General features: G+C 46.2%; 1 protein-coding gene across 2 annotated transcripts; it reads right to left on the bottom strand.

Moving 5' to 3' along the window:
• Positions 1–3,186: 3,186 nt before the first annotated feature.
• On the bottom strand, positions 3,187–8,868 carry KCTD14 (potassium channel tetramerization domain containing 14). Of its 2 annotated transcripts, none has more exons than XM_028158340.2 (2): positions 8,714–8,868; positions 3,187–4,039 (listed from the first exon to the last, which is right to left on the bottom strand). In XM_028158340.2, the coding sequence occupies exons 1-2, from the start codon at positions 8,795–8,797 to the stop codon at positions 3,359–3,361; spliced, it is 765 nt and encodes a 254-aa protein (XP_028014141.1). In that variant the 5' UTR covers positions 8,798–8,868; the 3' UTR covers positions 3,187–3,358. The 2 variants fall into 2 exon arrangements, with proteins under 2 accessions (XP_028014141.1, XP_008148233.1); XM_008150011.3 differs by having other exon boundaries at positions 8,732–8,868.
• Between the last annotated feature and the right edge of the window lie 10,643 nt (positions 8,869–19,511).

The raw sequence follows: 19,511 nt of genomic DNA, 5'->3' as shown, positions 1-19,511 counted from the left end.
TCTTGGAGATACTGCAGATTTGGTTCCAGGCCTCTAAAATAAAGCGAATATTGCAATAAAGCAAGTCACATGAAGTTTTGGTTTCCCAGTGCATGTAAAAGTTATGTTTATACTTTTCTGTAGTCTAAGTGTGCAGTACATTATGTCTTAGACAAGCTACTGTCTGAATTTAAAAATACTTTATTGCTTTAAAAATGCCATCATCTGAGTCTTCAGGCAAGTAGTAATCTTTTTGCTGGTTGGAGGGTTTTCAATTTGTAAGAAACACAATAAAGTGAAGGATGATAAAACAAGATATGCCTATGGTAAATTTTCCAGAAAGAATAGCATCACAGACCACAGAAAAAACTGCATTTACAAATATGTTCAGTTAAATGAAAAGCACTTAGCAAACAGTATCTTTAATAAATGTTAGCAGCTCTGGCTGGTGTGACTCAACTTGTTGTGTGTCATCCTGTGCACCAAAAAGTTGCTGGTTTGATTCCAGGTCAGGGCACATACCCAGGTTGCAGGCTTGATTTCTGCGGGAGGCAGTCAATGGATGTTTCACTCTCACATCGATGTATCTCTCTCCATCTCCCTTCTTCTCTCTCTCTAAAATCAATCAAAACATACTTTTAAAAATAATTATGTCATCTTAATTGTATTATGGATTTGGAAGTTGGAGGGAGATACTGGAATTGCCTTTGTTTAATAAACTAGTTTGGTGAATTGCTTAGGAAGAGATGATCTTAAGGGATGCAGGCTAAAGCCAAACCAATTACAAAAGGTAACTAGAACATGGGCTGCTTCTGGCAGGGCTGGTGGAAACTTGACATGCCTCTAAAGCCTGTTTGGAAATGGCACACTCACTTCCACACATACTCCATTAACCAGATTAGGTTATAAGGCCAAGCAGGAAGTCAGTGGGATGGGGAAGATTACTCCCATCTACTGAGAAGCATGTCAAGAACAGGGAGGGAAGCCTGGCTGGCGTGGCTTAGTGGTTGAGCATGGACCTATGAACCAGGAGGTCATGGTTTGATTCCCAGTCAGGGCACATGCCCAGGTTGCAGGCTTAATCCCCAGTGCTGGAGGCAGCCGATCGGTCATTCTCTCTCTCCCTTCCCCTTCCTTTCTCTGAAATCAATGAAAAAAACATTTAAGGAAAACAGGGAGGGAAGAATAGAAAACAAGCTACTACTGAAAAGCCCCTAGAGATGTGGGTGACTGACACACTTTTAAGAATAGATATGTCCAATATTCAACTTGAAGTTATTTGCATTTTCGGTGTAAACTCTCTCCCCTTTATTTATCTGTGTTTCCACAGTCTGCTTTGTGCACAAATAGCTCATGGGAGTGGAATTTGTAAAAATTAAGAAAAATATCTGAGTCCTGGCCCAGTAGCTCAGTCAGAGCATCATCTCGATATGCCAAGGTTGTGGGTTTGATCCCTGGTCAAGGCATATACAACAATTAACCAGTGAATGTGTAAATAAGTAGAACAACAAATTGATGTTTTTCTTTTTCTCTCAAGTCAATAAATAAAAAAATTTTTTAAAAAAGATCTGAGTGTTAAATCTGGGTGAGCATTGTGCAGAACAGCAACAACAGGTTTAAGGCATCTAGATTAGAAGATCCCTATGCTGAATGAATCTGGCAGGGGCAGAGAACCAGAGCTGACCAGAAGGAGACAAACCCTCTGGGAACGTGCAGAAATCTTGGGGAGGACATTGACCCTTCCATAATTCATGAACTTGAGAGTACAAGCAATTCTACTTACATCTTAAGAAGCAGGGAGTCTCTTGGGAATCTAATCTCATTACTGATCAAAGGGTATGAACTCTTTTTCAGGCACTTGATAAAGAATGTTGAATTGCTTCATGATAAAAAGTTCAAGTAGATATTCAGGATTTTTCCATTTTAAATTGTCAGCTATATTAAATACCAAAAAAGGAAACCATTAAACAAGTTTTGAAAATAAGAAAAAATACACAAGCAGACACAGTTACTAAATTGTAATGCTTATTGAGGATGACTATTCTTTTTAAAAATATTTTTTTTTATTGATTTCAGAGAGGAAAGGAGACGGAGAGAGAAATAGAAACATCAATGATTAGAGAAAATCATCAATTGGCTGCCTCCTGCACACCCCATACTGGGGATCGAGCCGGCAACCCAGGCATATGCCCTAACCGGGAATTGAACAGTGACCTGGTTCATAGGTCGATGCTCAACCACTGAGCCACGCCGGCTGGGCAATGACTTTGTTCTGAGCAATTTTATGTTTAAATTTGAAACTCCCTGACTCAGTATTAATTTCTTAAACCTTTACAGTTGACCTTCAGTCCTGAGTTCTAAGCAGGGAAGGGGGCCAACCATCCTAGACCTGGACTTGGAGAAGGATGAATATCTACATGTGTCCTCCTTAGAGTTATGTTTTATGTTGACAAGCAGAACCTGAAACAGAGTCTTTGTGTAAGTGGTTTATTGCTGATGTGCTCTCAGGAAGGGCAGTGAGGGAAGCAGGATAGAGCAGGGGAAAAACGCTAAGCAAAAATGTGGTGTTAGATGAAGGTTGACTTCAGTTTGATCCCACAAGGAGCTCTGGAACAGGAACTGTACCAGAATTGGTTCCTCCTTGAGGTAAGGGAGAACCTCACAAACAAGGGCAATTCTTTTCCAGAGCAGGTCTCAATTAGAATGCATCAGAACCACCTGGAGGACTTGTGAAAGCAGACTGCTGGGCCAACCCCGAGTTTCTGACTCAGTGAGCTGAAGTGGAGGACAGAGAATTTGTATTTCTAAAAAGTTCCAGATGTTGCTGATGCTGCAGGGAACACACTTTGAGAACCACTGTTCTAGAGACAGGACAGCTGTGAGGCTTTAACAACCAATACAGCATCTGGGAAAGAAGAGCTGAGTGGCATCTACTACAGGTACTAACTTGTCATCTTCCTCATCATGAAGGCACACACCTGGACCAGAGGATTGACCTGCAGGCTGAAGCTGGGTTAATTGTGTTTTTAGGTCAGACTGTCTAGATTCATATCCTGTTATATTCCTGTTGATATCCCGAATCTCCAGCCAAAACATTTTTGAAACATTCCAACTCAGCCTTGCTATCGGACTGCAAGGGAAGAGTCTGCAGGTACATGAGGCTTTAAAGAGAGAGCAGCTGCACTTCACTAGGCAAGTACAGTGGAGTCAGTTGCAATGAGTGGAATGTCTTCAAGGGGGGACATAAATATTTGGGAGCAAGCTTTGCAGACCACCTTGGAAGTTGTTTATTTTTTAAATTAAAGATGACTTTTGAAGGCAACTTTTAATTTCACAAGCCCCACCAGAGCCCATAATAAACAGCCACCGCCCCTGAGAATCACCACCAGGTGAATCGGAACGTATAGAAGTATTCGTGGGCACCTGTCTTAGGCTGAAATGTCTTCTTGGAGCAGTAGTCATAGGCTACCTGGTACCCCTGAGCCTCAATGTCCATCTGCACGGAGTCCAAGAGGTCCCTGATGACCGGGGCCGCCTTCCAAGGCCCGAATTTGACGACCAACCTCTTGTTCGCCTCCAGGACTCGCAGGGATTCCGCGCAGCGTGCCTCATCCTCTTCCGTGCGCACCGCGCACACCAGCACGTTGGAGTAACGCGCGGCCACGGCCTCTGCGCGCGCCAGGCGCACCATGAGCTCCAGGTTCTCGCTGTAACTGGGCACCCGCAGCAAGAACTGCTTCCGAGCCACCTGCTCACCAAAGATCTGCGGCGTGTCCTCCAGCAGCTTGACTAAGGGCGTGATTTCGAAGAACTGAGCCTCACGGTACACCTCAGGGATGTGCTGCTTGGGCATCTGCCCGCTGCGCAGGTAGTCCAGGATGGGTCCGAAATAGGTGCCGGGGCGGTCGATGAAGAATCGGCCCTCCTCATCCTCATCCGTGGAGGCCTTGGCTAAGGTGCAGAACATAGCTGCCAGCCTTGAACCCGGGATTTTTCTCAGGGTGCTCACAGTAGTGGTGAAGAACTCGCCCCCCACGTTCAGCTTCACCACAGCAGATGTCTGGGGGTACAAGAGGCAGTGAATCAATAGCGCCACCTCTAGGGGAGCTCACGACTATATTTTCATACAAAGAAGAACCCCCGTAGAGAATTTAGGAAAGCCTAAATTTAGGAAAGCTTCAGCTATAGGAAGGCACATCTTAACAGAAGGGGTTTATACTTATGCTGTAAAGCTCCAGAGAATGGGCATTTTAAAGAAGACAAAGGTTTCAGTTTGATCTAAGACTATCCATGCAAGCATTTTAACTTTCTCATTTGGGTCACAGAATGTTAGTCGAGGAGGCTGCTGTGGAAACAAATCCCAGCCACACTACTTCCGAAGTCTGTGGTCTTTGGCAAGGCTTTTTCCCTCCTTGGTTCGTAGTGTCCTCATTTATAAAATGGGGATATGGAGCTGTTGTGAAGTCAGGAGTTCCCGATGTGGGATGCTTAGGTCTAAGATATATAAACAACAACAACAACAAAAGGCAGGGGGTGAGGGGGGGGGGCGCAAACCATTTCCAACTTTTCAGAAAGGCTAATAAACCATACATGCATTCATTCAGGAAGCATTTCTTGAGTACCTACTGTGTGCCCACATCCTGTGCTGGGAGTTGGGGATAAAAATTCTTATTTCATATAGATCAGAAGTTCTGATTAGCAGTTGGCATGACTTTGATTAACAAGTAGAATTTGTTTGATGATGGGTTTTTTTTTTTGTTTCGTTTGTTGTGTGTTGTTTTGTTTTTTTCAAAATAAGGGCCCATGGGGATTAAATAACAGAAAAACCCTGGGTAGTGAAAAGGCCAGTAACACCAGATACACTGAGTATAAAGCTGTAAGGTTGGTACAAATTTAAGTTAGGTTTACCTGTTCAACAGACTATGTAGAGGCCTCCTCTCTATGTAAGACCTTGGGCTGAGCACTACAGATATTGGTGAAACCCACGCAGTGCCTGCCTGGGTGCCCACAGCCCGATGCAGAGAGAGATGTGGAAACAGACTGACAGGCTGCATTCGGGGAATACTAAGTGCTGCTACACAGGCCTAGCAGAAGACTGTATAGAATTATTATATGTGAGGTGATGTATCAGCTGTTGTCCTTACAAACTAGCTTCTGGAATAACTTTTGTTACCTAAAATTCACTCAAAAAATAAAAAATAAAATTCACTCACTCATTCAATAAAATATGTATGTGCCTAACTTTGTGCCAGATACCTGGGGCATAGTGAGGAGCAAGCAGAAAGCAGTCCCATTCCTCAGAGTCCAATAACTGTGCAAAGCACTTTGCATACAAGCTCTAACTCAGTTCTCATCGCTATCCTATGAAGAATGTATTAAATCCCTATTTTACAGGTAAAGAAACTAAGGCTTAAGGAGATGAAGTAAGTTGCTTAAGAGCAACCATATATTAAGGGATGATGTCAGCATTTGAACTAAGGTCCGATTTACTCTGAAGCTTGTGCACTTAGTTATGGTATAAATTAGTTTTCAAATGCCTCCAGCCTTCTTTTCCTTAATTACCCATTCATTAAAAAAAAAAAAAAGTAGAGATGACCTATTGCATTCAAGCCTCCTCCTAAGCAGATGAATACCACATAGTCCCTGCCCTCAAGGAGCTCACAGGGGAGGGAGGGAAACAGATGACTTAGCTGTGTAGGAAGGAAGGCTCAAAGGCAGGCAGAGTCGGCTTTTTGTGGATGTGTGTTGGAGGTTGTCAGGGAAGGTTTCCTAAGGGGTGTGATGGCTGCTGCTGCAGAGAAGACCTGTGCAGTGTTTGAAGGCTGAGTTACGAACCTGGGAACTCTAACCACTGGTCATTACAGGACCAGAGCTCAGGAAAGTCCTTCCGATTTAGGTGTGACCTCATTCTCAACTTAACTGTGAGCTTTAGCTCTAAGATTAAAATACTGGGATTAAGGGAGCCAAAGACAGCCAAACTGCTGGGGGAGATTTGAGTTGCCATGACAACAGCTCCTACCAGGGGACAGTTCTACTGGCTGGAGGGGAGAAGAGAAAGGAGAGGATGCCCTCTGACAGCAGCCAAGCAATACAGCCAGGAGAAAAATAAGCCCAGAACCTGTGACTCCCTCTTTCTTCCACAAACCTCAAGGTCCCTTGGCAAGGTTCTTTGGTGAACCCTGAGGTCCCGCTGGGCAGCTGGTAGTTAAATACAAAGTTGCAGACTTTAACCCTCTCATCACTCCTGCACCACTGAAAGCTCACGGGTGCTCTTAATGTCCCCACATTACAGGCGAGGGAAGCTCAGAAAGAAGGGTCACACAGCTAGGAAGTGATGAAGTTGGAGCTGGGACTAATCCATGTCAGTCTGACTACAGAATAACATGGATGCCCTATCTCTACCCCTCCCCATATCCAGTCCCACAGCTGCCAATGATTAGCTATGTGCCTGGGGCAGCTCACTTCCTTCTCTGGGCCTAAACATGTTGTCTGTGAATCAGAGAGGCAAAACGGATGAAGAGAACGCTAAGTCTCTCCAGCTCTGAAAATCTAATGAATCCACTCTCTTCAAATGTCAATTCTGAAGCTCATTTCCAGATGCTTCACAAAATAGCTTCCTGCCCTGACATCCTCAGCCCCCATTTCTTTGTTTATCAAATAAGACCTTGGTCCTGTTCCCAAGCTTCTGAATTCGGTCCCTCTCCCCCTCCTTTTTAACAAACACTTCCAGGCTCTTTGGAAATCCCAGACCTCCAACCTCATCCATAAGCACTACAGTTTGTGTATCTAGCAGATAAGGACTGCTTTTCCACCCTTCTTCTGAACCATCTGCCCTTCCTGGTGGCACCTCTTCCCCCACCTTTTCTAAAAGTCACCCTGCCAAAGCATTCCTGCGTGGGAAAGCCTGCCCCAGGCCCCGTGTGCATGGGCAGGGGACACGTGGTCTTTAGGCGCCCCTCCTGGGGGCCAGGCTAGTACTGGCCATGAGGACACAGGGGTGAATCAAACATGCCAGCTCTCACTCAGTTCTCGTCAAAAGGGTCCTTACACATCTGCAACCCCCCACCAAACATCATACATTTTCTTAGGCCACCCTTATTGGAGCCAATGGAGGGACATCTCCATTCTCATATACCCCAAACCCCTCAAGATCTCCCCCCAACCCACAACCCTGACCTTTTCTATTGTTTCCTATCTCAGTGGTCTGAGCCAAAAACTCAGGCAGTAATCTTGCATTCTGCTCCTAATCTCAACCCCTTCCCCGCCTCAAACACACAAATAATCAGTGACCAAATCCTGGTGATTCTAAATGTTTGGTCAGTTCCATGGCACCCTGCCCCCCTCAAATACCCTCCCCCAACCCAATCTCTACTCTGAAAACAGAGTAGTTTTTCTTAAGTGCAAATCTGATCTGTCTCCTCCTGCATTAAACATTTCAGTGACCCTACATTCCCTTCCCGATAAACTCTATAGACTCCTTAACGAGGCTTACTAGGCCCTTTGCAGGGCTGGCAATAGGCCACCCACCGGAACTGCTTGCTACTTCCCCACCCCCGCCCAACCAGAGCAAGCAGGGCCCCCTTGCCAGCAGGATTCACTCATTACCCACACTCCCTTCACTCAGTCCACTCATCCTTCAAGTTAATTCCTCCAGGAATCTTTCTAGATGGGTTGTCTTCTTGTGATCCCAGAGGGCCCTGTACTTCCACAGTCTGGTAATTACCTGTTTTGTAATTCCCCTTATCATCTGTATCCCCATTAGACTGTGAGGTTCCTAATGGAAGACAATCCCTGATTCATCTTTATAGCACCAGTACCTACTCTAGGGCTCCTCGTACCGGGGATGCTCTATAAATGTCTGTTGAACTGAAGGGAGCTAACCTGCAGCACTGAATTATAGGAGCACCTGGTATTCTGATAAAGGCCAGTTTTGCCCTGCCTGGCATCATGCACACGCTGGCTCCATCCCCTGTCCGGTAATTCATTCAGACATTTACTGAGCACCTAGGGCAGCCCTGCCACTGAGCAGGTGACTTTGTCAACAGCCAACAACCATGACGTTAACATCACCAGATGGGAAAGAGCCAGTCTCCCCACTCCTGGATCTGCTTTCCCTTCCCATAAATCTTCAGATGGCACCTCGCCCAGGAGAGATTGGAATGCTCGGCTCCTGGAGTGCCTGGGCCTTTTCCAGATCCTCCCCCAAACTCTCCTTACCTAAGCCCTGGGAGTGGGCAGATGGACTAAGGACCCAGCCAGAGGGCAGGAGAAGGTGGGTGTGTGTGTGTATGGGGTGGGCGTGGGGTGGGGGTGGGGCGCTGATGGTGAGGGAATGAAGCACTGTCAGCCTGTGGTTGGGTCTGCTTCTCCCACCAGCAGGAGGGATGGGGGCAGGGGAAAGGGGGGAGACAGCCAAGAGCGGGGGACTAGGACCAGCCAGGGGACAGAGAGAGGACACACAAAAAGCAGGTAAAACAAAGAGAAGAGACGGAGGACACAAAGCAAGGCAGCCAAGCAGGAAAGAGGGCAAAGAGGAGAGCCTGGACTGAGCCAGAATGGGATGGAGACCGCGGTGTGGGGGGAGAGGCGGGGAGAGAAAGGCGAGCGGGAGGAAGTCAGGAGAAAAGAGCGCCCAGCCAGAGGAGGAGGCAGCGCTCCAGAAGCCTGGGGAGCGCAGACGGCGCGGGGGCCTGGACGGGGACACCAGACGGAGTGAAAGAAGGGACAGGCCCACCTCAGGCTGAGCACTCACGTTAGGCGGGTCCCCGGGAGGCGCGCGGGGGGCCCGCGGGGAGCGGGACGTCGAGGTCAGGCTCATTATCCCGGCTTTGCAAGCAGCTGGCAATGAGCAGCCTGGCCGCCCGCTCCTGCAACCGGCCCTGCCCGCCACCTGCGAGGTACCTGTAGCTGGCGGAAATGCACCCGCTCCCCGCCCTGGGGTGGGGGAGGCTGGCCCCAGGGTGTGGTTAGAACCCCGGGTTGGCCTGGACTCGGGCCTGGCTTGCCGTGAGACCTTAGGTTTGTCATTGCCCGGTCTCTCACCGACAGCCAAATGGGGGCGGCAGAGGGAACTGACATCGAAAGCAGGAGACCTACCCTGGCCGGTTTGGCTCAGTGGATAGAGCGTCGGCCTGAGGATTGAAAGGTCCCAGGTTCGATTCCGGTCAAGGGCATGTACCTTGGTTGCAGGCACATCCCCAGTAGGGGGTGCGCAAGAGGCAGCTGATCGATGTCTCTAACTCTCTATTCCTTTCCCTTCCTCTTTGTAAAAAATCAATAAAATATTAAAATATATTTAAAAAAAAAAAAGAAAGCAGGAGACCTACTCACTACAGTTCTAGGGGGTGAAGGACCACCAACACCCATTTTACAGATGAGAAGAGTGAGGCTCCAGGAGCTAGGGTGACCAGTGTGGACTATTTATCCACCTGAGACCAGCTGCTAAAAGTACAAAGCATGACCTTGGAAGGAAAGAACTAAGATATCTGCTGGGTGGGTTATTTTGCTTGTTAAAACTGTGAAAATTACTAAAGGAAACCTCAACTAAAATGGAGTCCCTACCGCCTGTAGGGGGAGCTCTCAAGCTTTACTACTCATGATCAATTACTCCCAAGCAGGGAGAAATGGATACCTTGAGTCTCCAATTGGAAGATGTTTTCTATTTTGTTAGCCCAGTAAGAGGAAGGGAGGTTTTCTCCTTGCCTGGCAATAGCTCAGCCAATGAGAGTCTGTCACAACTTAGCCAATGAAAAGCCACTACGTTTTGCACTCCCAGTTTCCTCCAATGGACTCCTTGTAACAGCCCTCCTAACTGCCCCCTTTCCTCTGTAAAGTGTGCCACTCAAAGGTGAAAGCTGTGGAAACTTACCTGTCTCATTCTGGGTGGGAAACAGTCTTCCCTGAAAATGTCTGGCTATGGGCTAGAGTTCAAATAGGTCTGGGGGCAAAATATCCACTTTTTTTTTCATGGTCAAAACCAGCAACAAGCCCTGGCTGGTTTGGCTCAGTGGTTAGAGCCTCGGCCTGCAGACTGAGGGATCCCGAGTTAAATTCCGTTCTGGGGCGCATGCCTGGGTTGTGGGCTCGGTCCCCAGGGCGGGTAGGGGGAGGAGGGAGCGTGCTGGAGGCAGCTGATTGGGGATTATCTTTCATCATTGATGTTTTTCTCTCTCCCTCTCCCTTTCTCTCTGAAATCAATAAAAGTATATTTAAAAGAATTTTTAAATTTAAAATGGACCTGGGCTGGTAGTGTCCTCAGATGCCTGACAAAATAAAGACCCTTCCTGTAGGAAAGAGCAGAGACTCCACACCGAGTCCAACAAACTCAAGCTCAAAATCTAAAGTCACAAACCACAAAAGGACACAAGGTACCATGAGCAAGAGTCAACAGATCCACACCACCTCAGATACTGAGATTACTGGATATAGAATATGTGTTTAATGTGCTTAAATAAACACAAGTGTGTATTTAAAACATGAGTGAAGAGCAAGAAGATATGTTAAAAAATGACCAGTCAGATTTGAAAAAAAGCCAAATAGAACTTCTAGAAATGAAAAATAAAATAACTGAAATGAAAATTTACTGAAACTTAGTAAGGGTTGAGAACATGCAATCAAGGGAGCAATGTTGTACTCTTTTTCATAATTTTGGCAAATATTGCTGATAATATGCCAGATGTGGGTAAGGATACAGGAAAACAGCTCCTCAAACTTAGTTGAGTGGAATGTGAACTGCTGTGGGTTTTTTTTTAAGTAATATAGCAATATCTACTAAAATAAAACCCACCACAGACATCATTTGACCCAATATTTTTATTTTTGAGAATCTATCTAATAGAAATAAAAGCACTACCCTGAAAGGATATATGAACACATATGTTTATTACTGTTTTGTTTGTGGTGGCAGAATTGGAAACAAAGGGGTATGGTTGAATGAACGAGGATTTGTTTGGAATACTATGCAACTAATTACCAGTAAAAGAATGAAGTATATCCTATATCTATTCATTCAACCATGATTTATTAAGCAGTTAAAAATAAATATTGGCCCTCACCGGTTTGGCTCAGTGAATAGAGCATCAGCCCACGGACTGAAGGGTCCCGGATTTGATTCTAGTCAAGGGCATGTACCTTGTTTGCAGGCTCAATCCCCCAGTAGGGGTTGTGCGGGAGGCAGCTGATCAATGTTCCTCTCTCATCAATGTTTCTGACTCTCTATCCCTCTCCCTTCCTCTCTGTAAAAATCAATCAAATATATTTTTTAAATTTTTTAAATAAATGAATAAATATTGGAGCTCTCTGAATTCTGACCTAGTTTGCGGTGACATGGGACCCAATATGGTGCCTCCCTCGGGAAAACGGTGAAGAAAATTGAGTCAGCCAGCACACCAAATACACTTGCTCCTTCTGTGGCAAAACTAAGGTGAAGAGATGACCTGTGGGATCCGGCACTGTGGTTCCTGCATGAAAGTAGTAGCTGGTGGTGCCTGGACCTACAGCACCACTTCTGCTGTCACAATAAAGTCAGCCATCAGAAGACTGAAGTAACTGAAACACCAGTAGAAGCTCCACAATTTGAAACATTGCTAGCCTATAATAAAGGGGTTAATTTATGTAACAATAAATAAATAAGTAAATAAATGTCATTGTATACAGTGGGAATCCATTTGTGTAAAAACACAAACATAACAAACCTCTTCTATAAATTTCTATCTAATTTATGTGAGCAAATAATCAGAAAGGTGTAGAATGACACACACTGGGTGAAACCACTGGTTATTCAGTAGGGTCGGTGTTGAAATGGAGAGAGACAGTTATTGATTTTTTTCATAATATACCTTTGTATTATGTCTCTAGTTTCAGTGAACATGAAAACCTATAAAAGAGGAAAAGAAAAGGCAGCACCATAAGACAAGCACAAGTTATTTCTGGAGGAAGTCAGCTTTTTAGTTTGGGGAATCTGGGAAGGCTTCACGGAAGAGGTGGCATGGAAGAGGTGGTAAGCTGGGTATTGAAGGAGGGAAAGGTTTGTTGAGAGAGGCTTATAGGGGATTCTTCCCAGCACAGGGGTCAGCTGTGCCAAGTGAAGGAGGAAAATGGAAGGGAAATGATTATGTGTTGAGCACAGACCCATCTATCAATCCTTCCAAACAGATTTACTCGACAGATGAGGAAACTGAGGCGCAAAGCAGTTAAGTGAATGAATGACTTAAAGGCCACACAGCTGGTAACTGGCAGAACCAAGCTCAGACTCCATCTCTTTTTCACTCCAAAATTCTCATACTGTGACTATGAGTAATTGTTTTGTATCTGGGTGCTATGGTCTGAATGTTTGTGTCCCTCTGAAATTCATATTTTGAAACCTAATGGCCAATGTGATAGTCTTAGAAGGTGGGGCCTTTGGGAGGTCATGAGGGTGCAGCCCTCATGAATATGATTAGTGCTCTCATAAAAGAGACCCCAGAGAGTTCCCTAGCTCCTTCCTTCCACCATATGAAGGCACAGCAAGAAGATAATCATCCCACCATTTGTCCACCATCCAGAGCTGAAATATCATTGCTGTTATGAACACATAAACAACTGTTGGACATAGAAACCGGGACTCAAAAGAACTGTTGGCCCAAAAGAAACTCACTATAGACTGATTCATTTGCCTCTCAGCATAACTATTATTGCTTGTCTCATTTTCAGTTCCTATAAGTGTATTCCTAGTATCACATGAGCTCACTCATCTAGAGGAAAAGATGAAAAACATAGACTGAAGAACAAGAACAGCATTGATCAGACTGTCAGACCTCAGAGGGAAGGTAGGGGAGGGTGGGGACAAGGGAGATAGATCAACCAAAGGACTTGTGTGCTTGCATATGAGCCTAACCAGTAATCACGGACAACAGGGGGAGGGGGGCATGCGTGTGGGGGGGTTTGGGAAGGGAATGGGGGGGTTGATGACAAATATGTGATACCTTAATCAATAAAGTAATTAAAAAAAAGAAGATAATCATCTATGAACCAAGAAATGGGCTCTCACCAGACACCAAATTTACCAGCGTCATCATCTTGGACTTCCAGCTTCCAGATTTGTGAAAAAGAAATGTTCGCTGTTTAGACACCATCCAGTTTATGGGATTTTTGTTACAGCAGCCCAAAGGGACAAAAACGCTGGACAAAGTATGTCCCTTGAACATTATGACTCTGCAAATGGGACCGAGTGATGGGGAGGCAGCTGTGGTCTCCTCAAGGCAGGCTTCGCTGCCTGCTGTGTCTGGGTTGGGGAGCCTCCCACAGGCTCCGCACAGCCCACCTGTCCACTTCCCCTTACGTATAGTCCCACTCTTCCCAGGGGGCTGATCGGCTGCATGGGTCAGCATGATTCCACAGGGAGGCTGAGTTCTGAAGCGTCATCACCCCAGAAAGGAGGGCTGGACACTCGGAGGGACAGTGGGCTCTTCTGACTGTACCAAGCAGCCTGGGCTTCTAGTGCTATTTTCTGTTATCGCCTCCAGCCCCAGCTGCCCTGAAACACGACCTGCACTCCCATGCCTCTCTGCCTTTGCTTATGCTGTTCCTTCAGCCAGAATGCCTTTCCCGGCCAGCTCATGCTCTCCGGAAAGCTCCTCCATAGCTTTCAAGGACCAACTCTACTCCTGGCCTGCTTAAAAAATACCCAGGTCTTGAGAGAATGGTCCAGGGCTGGACCAGAGTGGCCTGACTTGGGGCCCACATTTTGGAGAGCTTTGTTCCGTTTACTCTTCAGAACAACATTGGTATCAGATAGTGCTATTCTCCTTTAGAGAGGAGAGACACAGATATCTGAGGGCCTACTATGCATCAATCATGGCGCCAGGCACTGGGAAAAAGAGTAGTGAATCGGGGGACAAGAACTGACCTCCTCTTCCTTTGATAGCCATTAGGATAATTATTTGACCCCCACCATTCAAAATAGGAATTAGCACCTCCACTCTATGTATGAGGACACCCTTCAGCACCGGGAAAACAAAGACCAGGGTTCTAGTTCTGGTTCTGCCATTTGTGTATCACCTTTGGCAGGTCTCTTCCCCTCTCTGGGCCTCAGTTCTCCACTTACACCCTGGTGGGGACTGGGATATTGTCTGAGATGCTCTCTGCAATTCTGTCTTGCTTGATGCTATGGCAACAGAAGAATTCAGACAGCTCTTTGGTGTTGCCTCTGACTGGATCTTGTTTCCTTTTGGCCCGATTCCAAGAGCAAGCACTGCTTCCCTCTGCCCTTCTCCCACTCACCCCACTCTTTGTTCTTCTTCCCAAGACAAAACCGAGAGAGCCCCTCTCCTCTCCAGGCAGCTGGGCTTTGGGCCAGCAAGCCAAGTGGCAGCTGGGGCTCAGATGAAAGGGCCCTCAGAGGGCTGCCTGTGGCTGAGTGCCCAGCCCAGCTCAACCCAGGCCTGGCAGCCCTGGGCCCAGCTGTCCCACAAGGCCTCCTGCCACCACTCCCACACAAGGCTCCCATTGTGAGTTCTACTGCAAGGGAGACCTGTGCCAACCCACAAGGACCCTCTTTCCTTCCCTCTGCTCCTGGCCTGCTTAAAAAATACCCAGGTCTTGAGAGAATGGTCCAGGGCTGGACCAGAGCGGCCTGACTTGGGGCCCACATTTTGGAGAGCTTTGTTCCGTTTACTCTTCAGAACAACATTGGTAGCAGATAGTGCTATTCTCCTTTAGAGAGGAGAGACACAGATATCTGAGGGCCTACTATGCGTCAATCATGGCGCCAGGCACTGGGAAAAAGAGTAGTGAATCGGGGGACAAGAACTGACCTCCTGAAACTCATGATCAGTGGGGACACCGACTAATTGAATGGCCACGCAAAGAAATAATCTGGTTACACAGCGTGCTCAGTGCTCGGAGAGGAAAGAGCAAGGCCTGAGAGCATACAGATTATGGTGGGCTCATTAGTGGGAGCAAGGGCAGTGAAGCCTTCTCAGGGTTGAGGTATGAAGAGGGGTACATGGGGCCCTGCGGTAGGAGGAAGCCACTGAGTTATAGGAGGAACTGAAAGAAGGAGGCCTGTGACAGGAGACTAGGAGGGATGTCTCTGATCATCTTCAGCGGAGGCAGCCTCTGGATGAAAAGGCCACATTATGAACGCCAAAGAACGCAAGTGCCTCAATGAGTCAATGTCGTAATCAATCTACGTGTGCGCCTTCCCCCAGGGACGTCCCCTACTCTGCCCCAGGAATTCCTTATTTAGAAGCAAGTCTCTTTAACTCTGGGAGCCTCACATTCTTTACCTCAAAAATGGGAGTTGTAATGCCCCTACGGCAAGCATGTCAAACTTGTGGCCTGCGGGCCCACATGCGGCCCACAACGAATATTCTTGCGATATGTAAGAAATGTTTTAATAAAAATTTCATAACTTAATTTTTACAATATCCCCTTACACATAATTATTAATAACGAACTACAACGTTCGCTAATGACTGATTACTATAATCGTGTTGCATTCCTTTCCCTTATGTGCCTTACGCGCAGGCGCACCACTTCTCTCCACTAATACTAGCAGCGAATAGTTTAGCAGCCGGTTGCCACATCATGAGTCTTGGACTGACTTGTTTGGTGTGCGCAACAGGAAATAATTCGCTTTCGGAGAACAAGAAAAATAGGTTTGTTTGCATTACGCTTATTAATTTGTGCAGTTATTCAGTGTCTGGTAAGTTAATATTCAAGAAAAAATATTAATTTTTATTAACATGTTCTATTATTTTATGTTAACGATTACTCATTTATTTCACCCCTTTGTATTCAGCATGTCTCTATCGAAATAAACCTACGTTTCTATGGAAATTGAAGCTTTTGGTTTTTTTTGCGGCCCACATAAACTTGAACCTTGTTTAATTGGCCCGTGTGAGCCTTTGAGTTTGACAGGCTTGCCCTTCGGAGTTTCCAGGAGGAATCTGGGAAGCAGTGCACAGTCAGTGCCAGGCACAGGGCTGGTGTAGGTGTCCATTCCTGGGGACCCTTATAGGGAAGATGCATGGCTAGGTTTCCCTTTGCAGCCCTCCTCCTGAACTGCCCCAGAACCAGCAACCTCCTCTCTGGAGGGAAGAGGCCCCCAGGGCTCTGAGTAGAGGTTAGATAGAACCTGCTCAGCTTTGCCTTGATTGCAGAGACAGACCGTGGATGGAGGCCAGGTGTGCCCAGACTTGATCAGCTCACAGGTCTTACAACCCCAAGGATGCCCAGAGTGGAGAATGGTAATAAAAGGAAACCTTTGTTTCAGAGGTATCTCATTTATCTTCATTGCAACCCTATAAGGAAGATTAAAGGAAGATTTATTTAAATCATCCCTATTTTCCAAGTGAAGAAATTGAAGCTATTTTTCTAAGCCATGATTCAAATCCAAGCAATCTGGCTCCAGAGCCTGCTGTGTTGACCACTCGCTGCACTGCCAGGCCAGAGCACAAAGCCAGTACTGCTCACCTCCTGCCCCTACCTCTTTTCCCCTCTTCTAGTTCAGTTCTACTACTAGCATACCGTCAGACCTGGGGCCTCAGTTTCCTCAAAATGGGGAGGAGATAGCTGGGGCTTGACAGTGGTTAAAGATCCCTTCTAACATCATCAGTTGTGGTTCCTTCTAGTGAAAATGATGTCAGGATGAGCCATTGAAAGACATTAAGTGCCCTAGCCAGTTTGGCTCAGTAGTTAGAGCATTGGCCCGAGGACTGAAAGGTCCCTGGTTCAATTCCGGTCAAGGGCACGTACCTTGATTGCTGGCTTAATCCCCGGCCCTGGTTGGGGCACATGCAGGAGGCAACTAATCAGTGTGTCTCTCTCACATCGATGTTTCTTTCTCTCTGTCCCTCCCTCTCCCTTCCACTCTTTCTAAACATGGAAAATATATTCTGGTGAGGATTAACAACAACAACAACAACAACAACATAAATAAATAAATAAATAAATAAATAAATAAAGCAGCCGAAACCGGTTTGGCTCAGTGGATAGAGCGTCGGCCTGTGGACTCAAGGGTCCCAGGTTCGATTCCGGTCAAGGGCATGTGCCTTGGTTGCGGGCACATCCCCAGTGAGGGGTGTGCAGGAGGCAGCTGATCGATGTTTCTCTCTCATCGATGTTTCTGACTCTCTATCCCTCTCTCTTTCTCTCTGTAAAAAAATCAATAAAATATATTTTAAATAAATAAATAAATAAATAAATAAATAAAGCAAAATAAAACCATTAAGTTCCATCCACTCTCTAGGGGTGTCTCTTATTTCTTCTTTTTAAAAAAGAAGTCATATGCTTATCAAGGTGATCACTTCGTAAGTTTATGCAAATATCTAATCACTATATTGTATACCAACTGTAATTAAACTTTTTTAAGTGAGAAAAAAAAAAGTAATGTGGAGGACAGATTGTATGACCTGAGTTCAAGTCCTGGCCTTAACATTAATTGCATGGTCTTGTGCAAAGCCCTTCTTCTCAGTGAATTAATGTCTGTTTTGCTACTTGTCTAATGGGGGCACTGGGATAGGTAATACAGTCCCCTCAGTGCAGAGATGGGAATGGGTGGCTGTCACCTAAGTTTATCAACCATGAGCACCGAGTGGACAGCTCCTACTGTCCCTCCTTTGTAAAGAATCACGGGTTTCCTCTGGGGACGCCCCCCCCCCCCCTTTGCTCTCTACTCTCGCCATCTTGCCACTACATGTAGCTTGAGATTAAAGTTAACATATGAAGGAAAATAGAAGGGAGGGATGATGAGAAATTGGTACCTGGCTATCACTTGAGCACTGATTAAGCTATACCTCAGGCCCTACCTCTGGAGTTTCCAGTTAGGTGACCTAAGTCATTCCCTTTTGACTGAAGCCATTTTACATCGGATTTATCTGTCACTTACATTCTAAAGAGGCCCAATGAGAATGGATCCTGTGCTGTATGATACAGGGTGGCTGATCCTTAGGGGTTATATCCACAGATTCCTGTGACCTATAGTTTCCATCTGAGTTTGGCCAATGGGAGGCCTAGCAAAAGAGCAGAGGGCAAGGGGAAGCTGAGGTCAGAGTATGCATTCCCTCAGCTCTCTCCCTGTCCAGTCTCTGCAGGTCAGCTGATCCCTCTGGCACCCTTTCCACACAGGTATTCTTTTTTTAAAAAAAATATATTTTATTGATTTTTTACAGAGAGGAAGGGAGAGGGATAGAGAATTAGAAACATAGATGAGAGAAACATCGATCAGCTGCCTCCTGCACACTCCCTACTGGAGATGTGCCCGCAACCAAGGTACATGACCTTGACCAGAATCAAACCTGGGACCTTTCAGTCCACAGGCCAACACTCTCTCCACTGAGCCAAACCGGCTAGGGCTCTACACAGCTATTCTCTCAGCTCCTTCAGGACCCCACTGTTACTAGCCCTGAGGGACTGCACTAGTTCCTGTTGCTCCCCCCAAGCCCTGCCATACCTTTATATGGTCTCTATATTGACCCCTCCTCGAATACCCAGAGCAAGGAGCCACCTGTGTACTGCCTATGTGTGTTCTTGAGTGTGTGTGTGTGTGCACATGTGCATGCATTGTCTCTGTGCCAGTCCCTTGGCAATTCATCACGAGTCGGGACAGGAAGGGAACTGGTTTTACTGCGTACTCACCACGTGCCAGACTCCACACAGGACACTTTATACGCATGATTGGGTTTCATCCTTGAAAGTCTCTGAAGAAGGTATTTTTAGCCACATTTCACAGAAGATAAAACTAAGACCCAGATTGGTAGAGGGACTCACCTAAAGTCCCATGGCTGAGTAAGTGGAACCTGGACTCGAAACCCGTATACACTGGCTCTAAAACCTGTGCCTTTTAGCCCCTCAGGGTACTGCTTTCCAAAATGCCTAGTTCATTCTCATCCTTAGGCCTCAGCTTAAATGTCACCTTCCCCAGGCAGCGTCCTAATGGAGACCCCCCTGTTTGAAGGAAGTCGCCGAATGGTGTCTTTTTCATAACATAGCATTCTTTTCCTTCAGAACATGCATTTGTTTTTTCGTGGTTTGATGTCTGTCCCACTCATTAGATTCCGAGCTCCGTGAGGGCAGCCAGTCTCCAGATCTGTTTTGTTCACCATTGTCTTCTCCTGTTGCCTAACACAATTGCCTGCTACGTACTAGGCCCCAGAGAAATGCAGTATCCCTCTTATCAGCCATTTCACTTTCTGCAGTTTCAGTTGCCCATGGTCAATTGTGGTACAAAACTATTAAATGGAAAATTCCAGAAATAAAGAATTCATACATTTTAAATTGTGTGTCCTTCTGAGTAGTGTGAGAAAATCTCTCACCTTTCCTCTCCATCCCACCTGGGCGCGTAAATCATCCCTTTGTCCAGCATCTCCGTGCTGTTACACAGGCGTAGCCATCCAGGCTATCAGATCAACGGTCTCATATCCCAGTGCTGTGTTCAAGTGACCCTTATTATACTTCATAATGGCCCCAACCCACACATAGTGATGCTGGCAGTTTTTGGTATGACAAAGAGAAGCCGTAAAATGCTTCCTTTATGCGAAAAGGTGAAGATT

Source organism: Eptesicus fuscus, chromosome 13 (genome assembly GCF_027574615.1).
Source record: "Eptesicus fuscus isolate TK198812 chromosome 13, DD_ASM_mEF_20220401, whole genome shotgun sequence".
Taxonomy (NCBI): Eukaryota; Metazoa; Chordata; class Mammalia; order Chiroptera; family Vespertilionidae; genus Eptesicus; species Eptesicus fuscus.
The sequence above is the reverse complement of the archived record's forward strand: the minus strand, read 5'-3'. Positions and strand labels throughout refer to the sequence as shown.

Coding starts and splice junctions, on each gene's coding strand:
- KCTD14 (XM_028158340.2), bottom strand. CDS start 8,797: ATGAGCCTGACCTCGACGTCCCGCTCCCCGCGGGCCCCCCGCGCGCCT. Junction 4,040..8,713: donor ACGTGAGTGCTCAGCCTGAG/GTGGGCCTGTCC, acceptor TTGTACCCCCAG/ACATCTGCTGTGGTGAAGCT.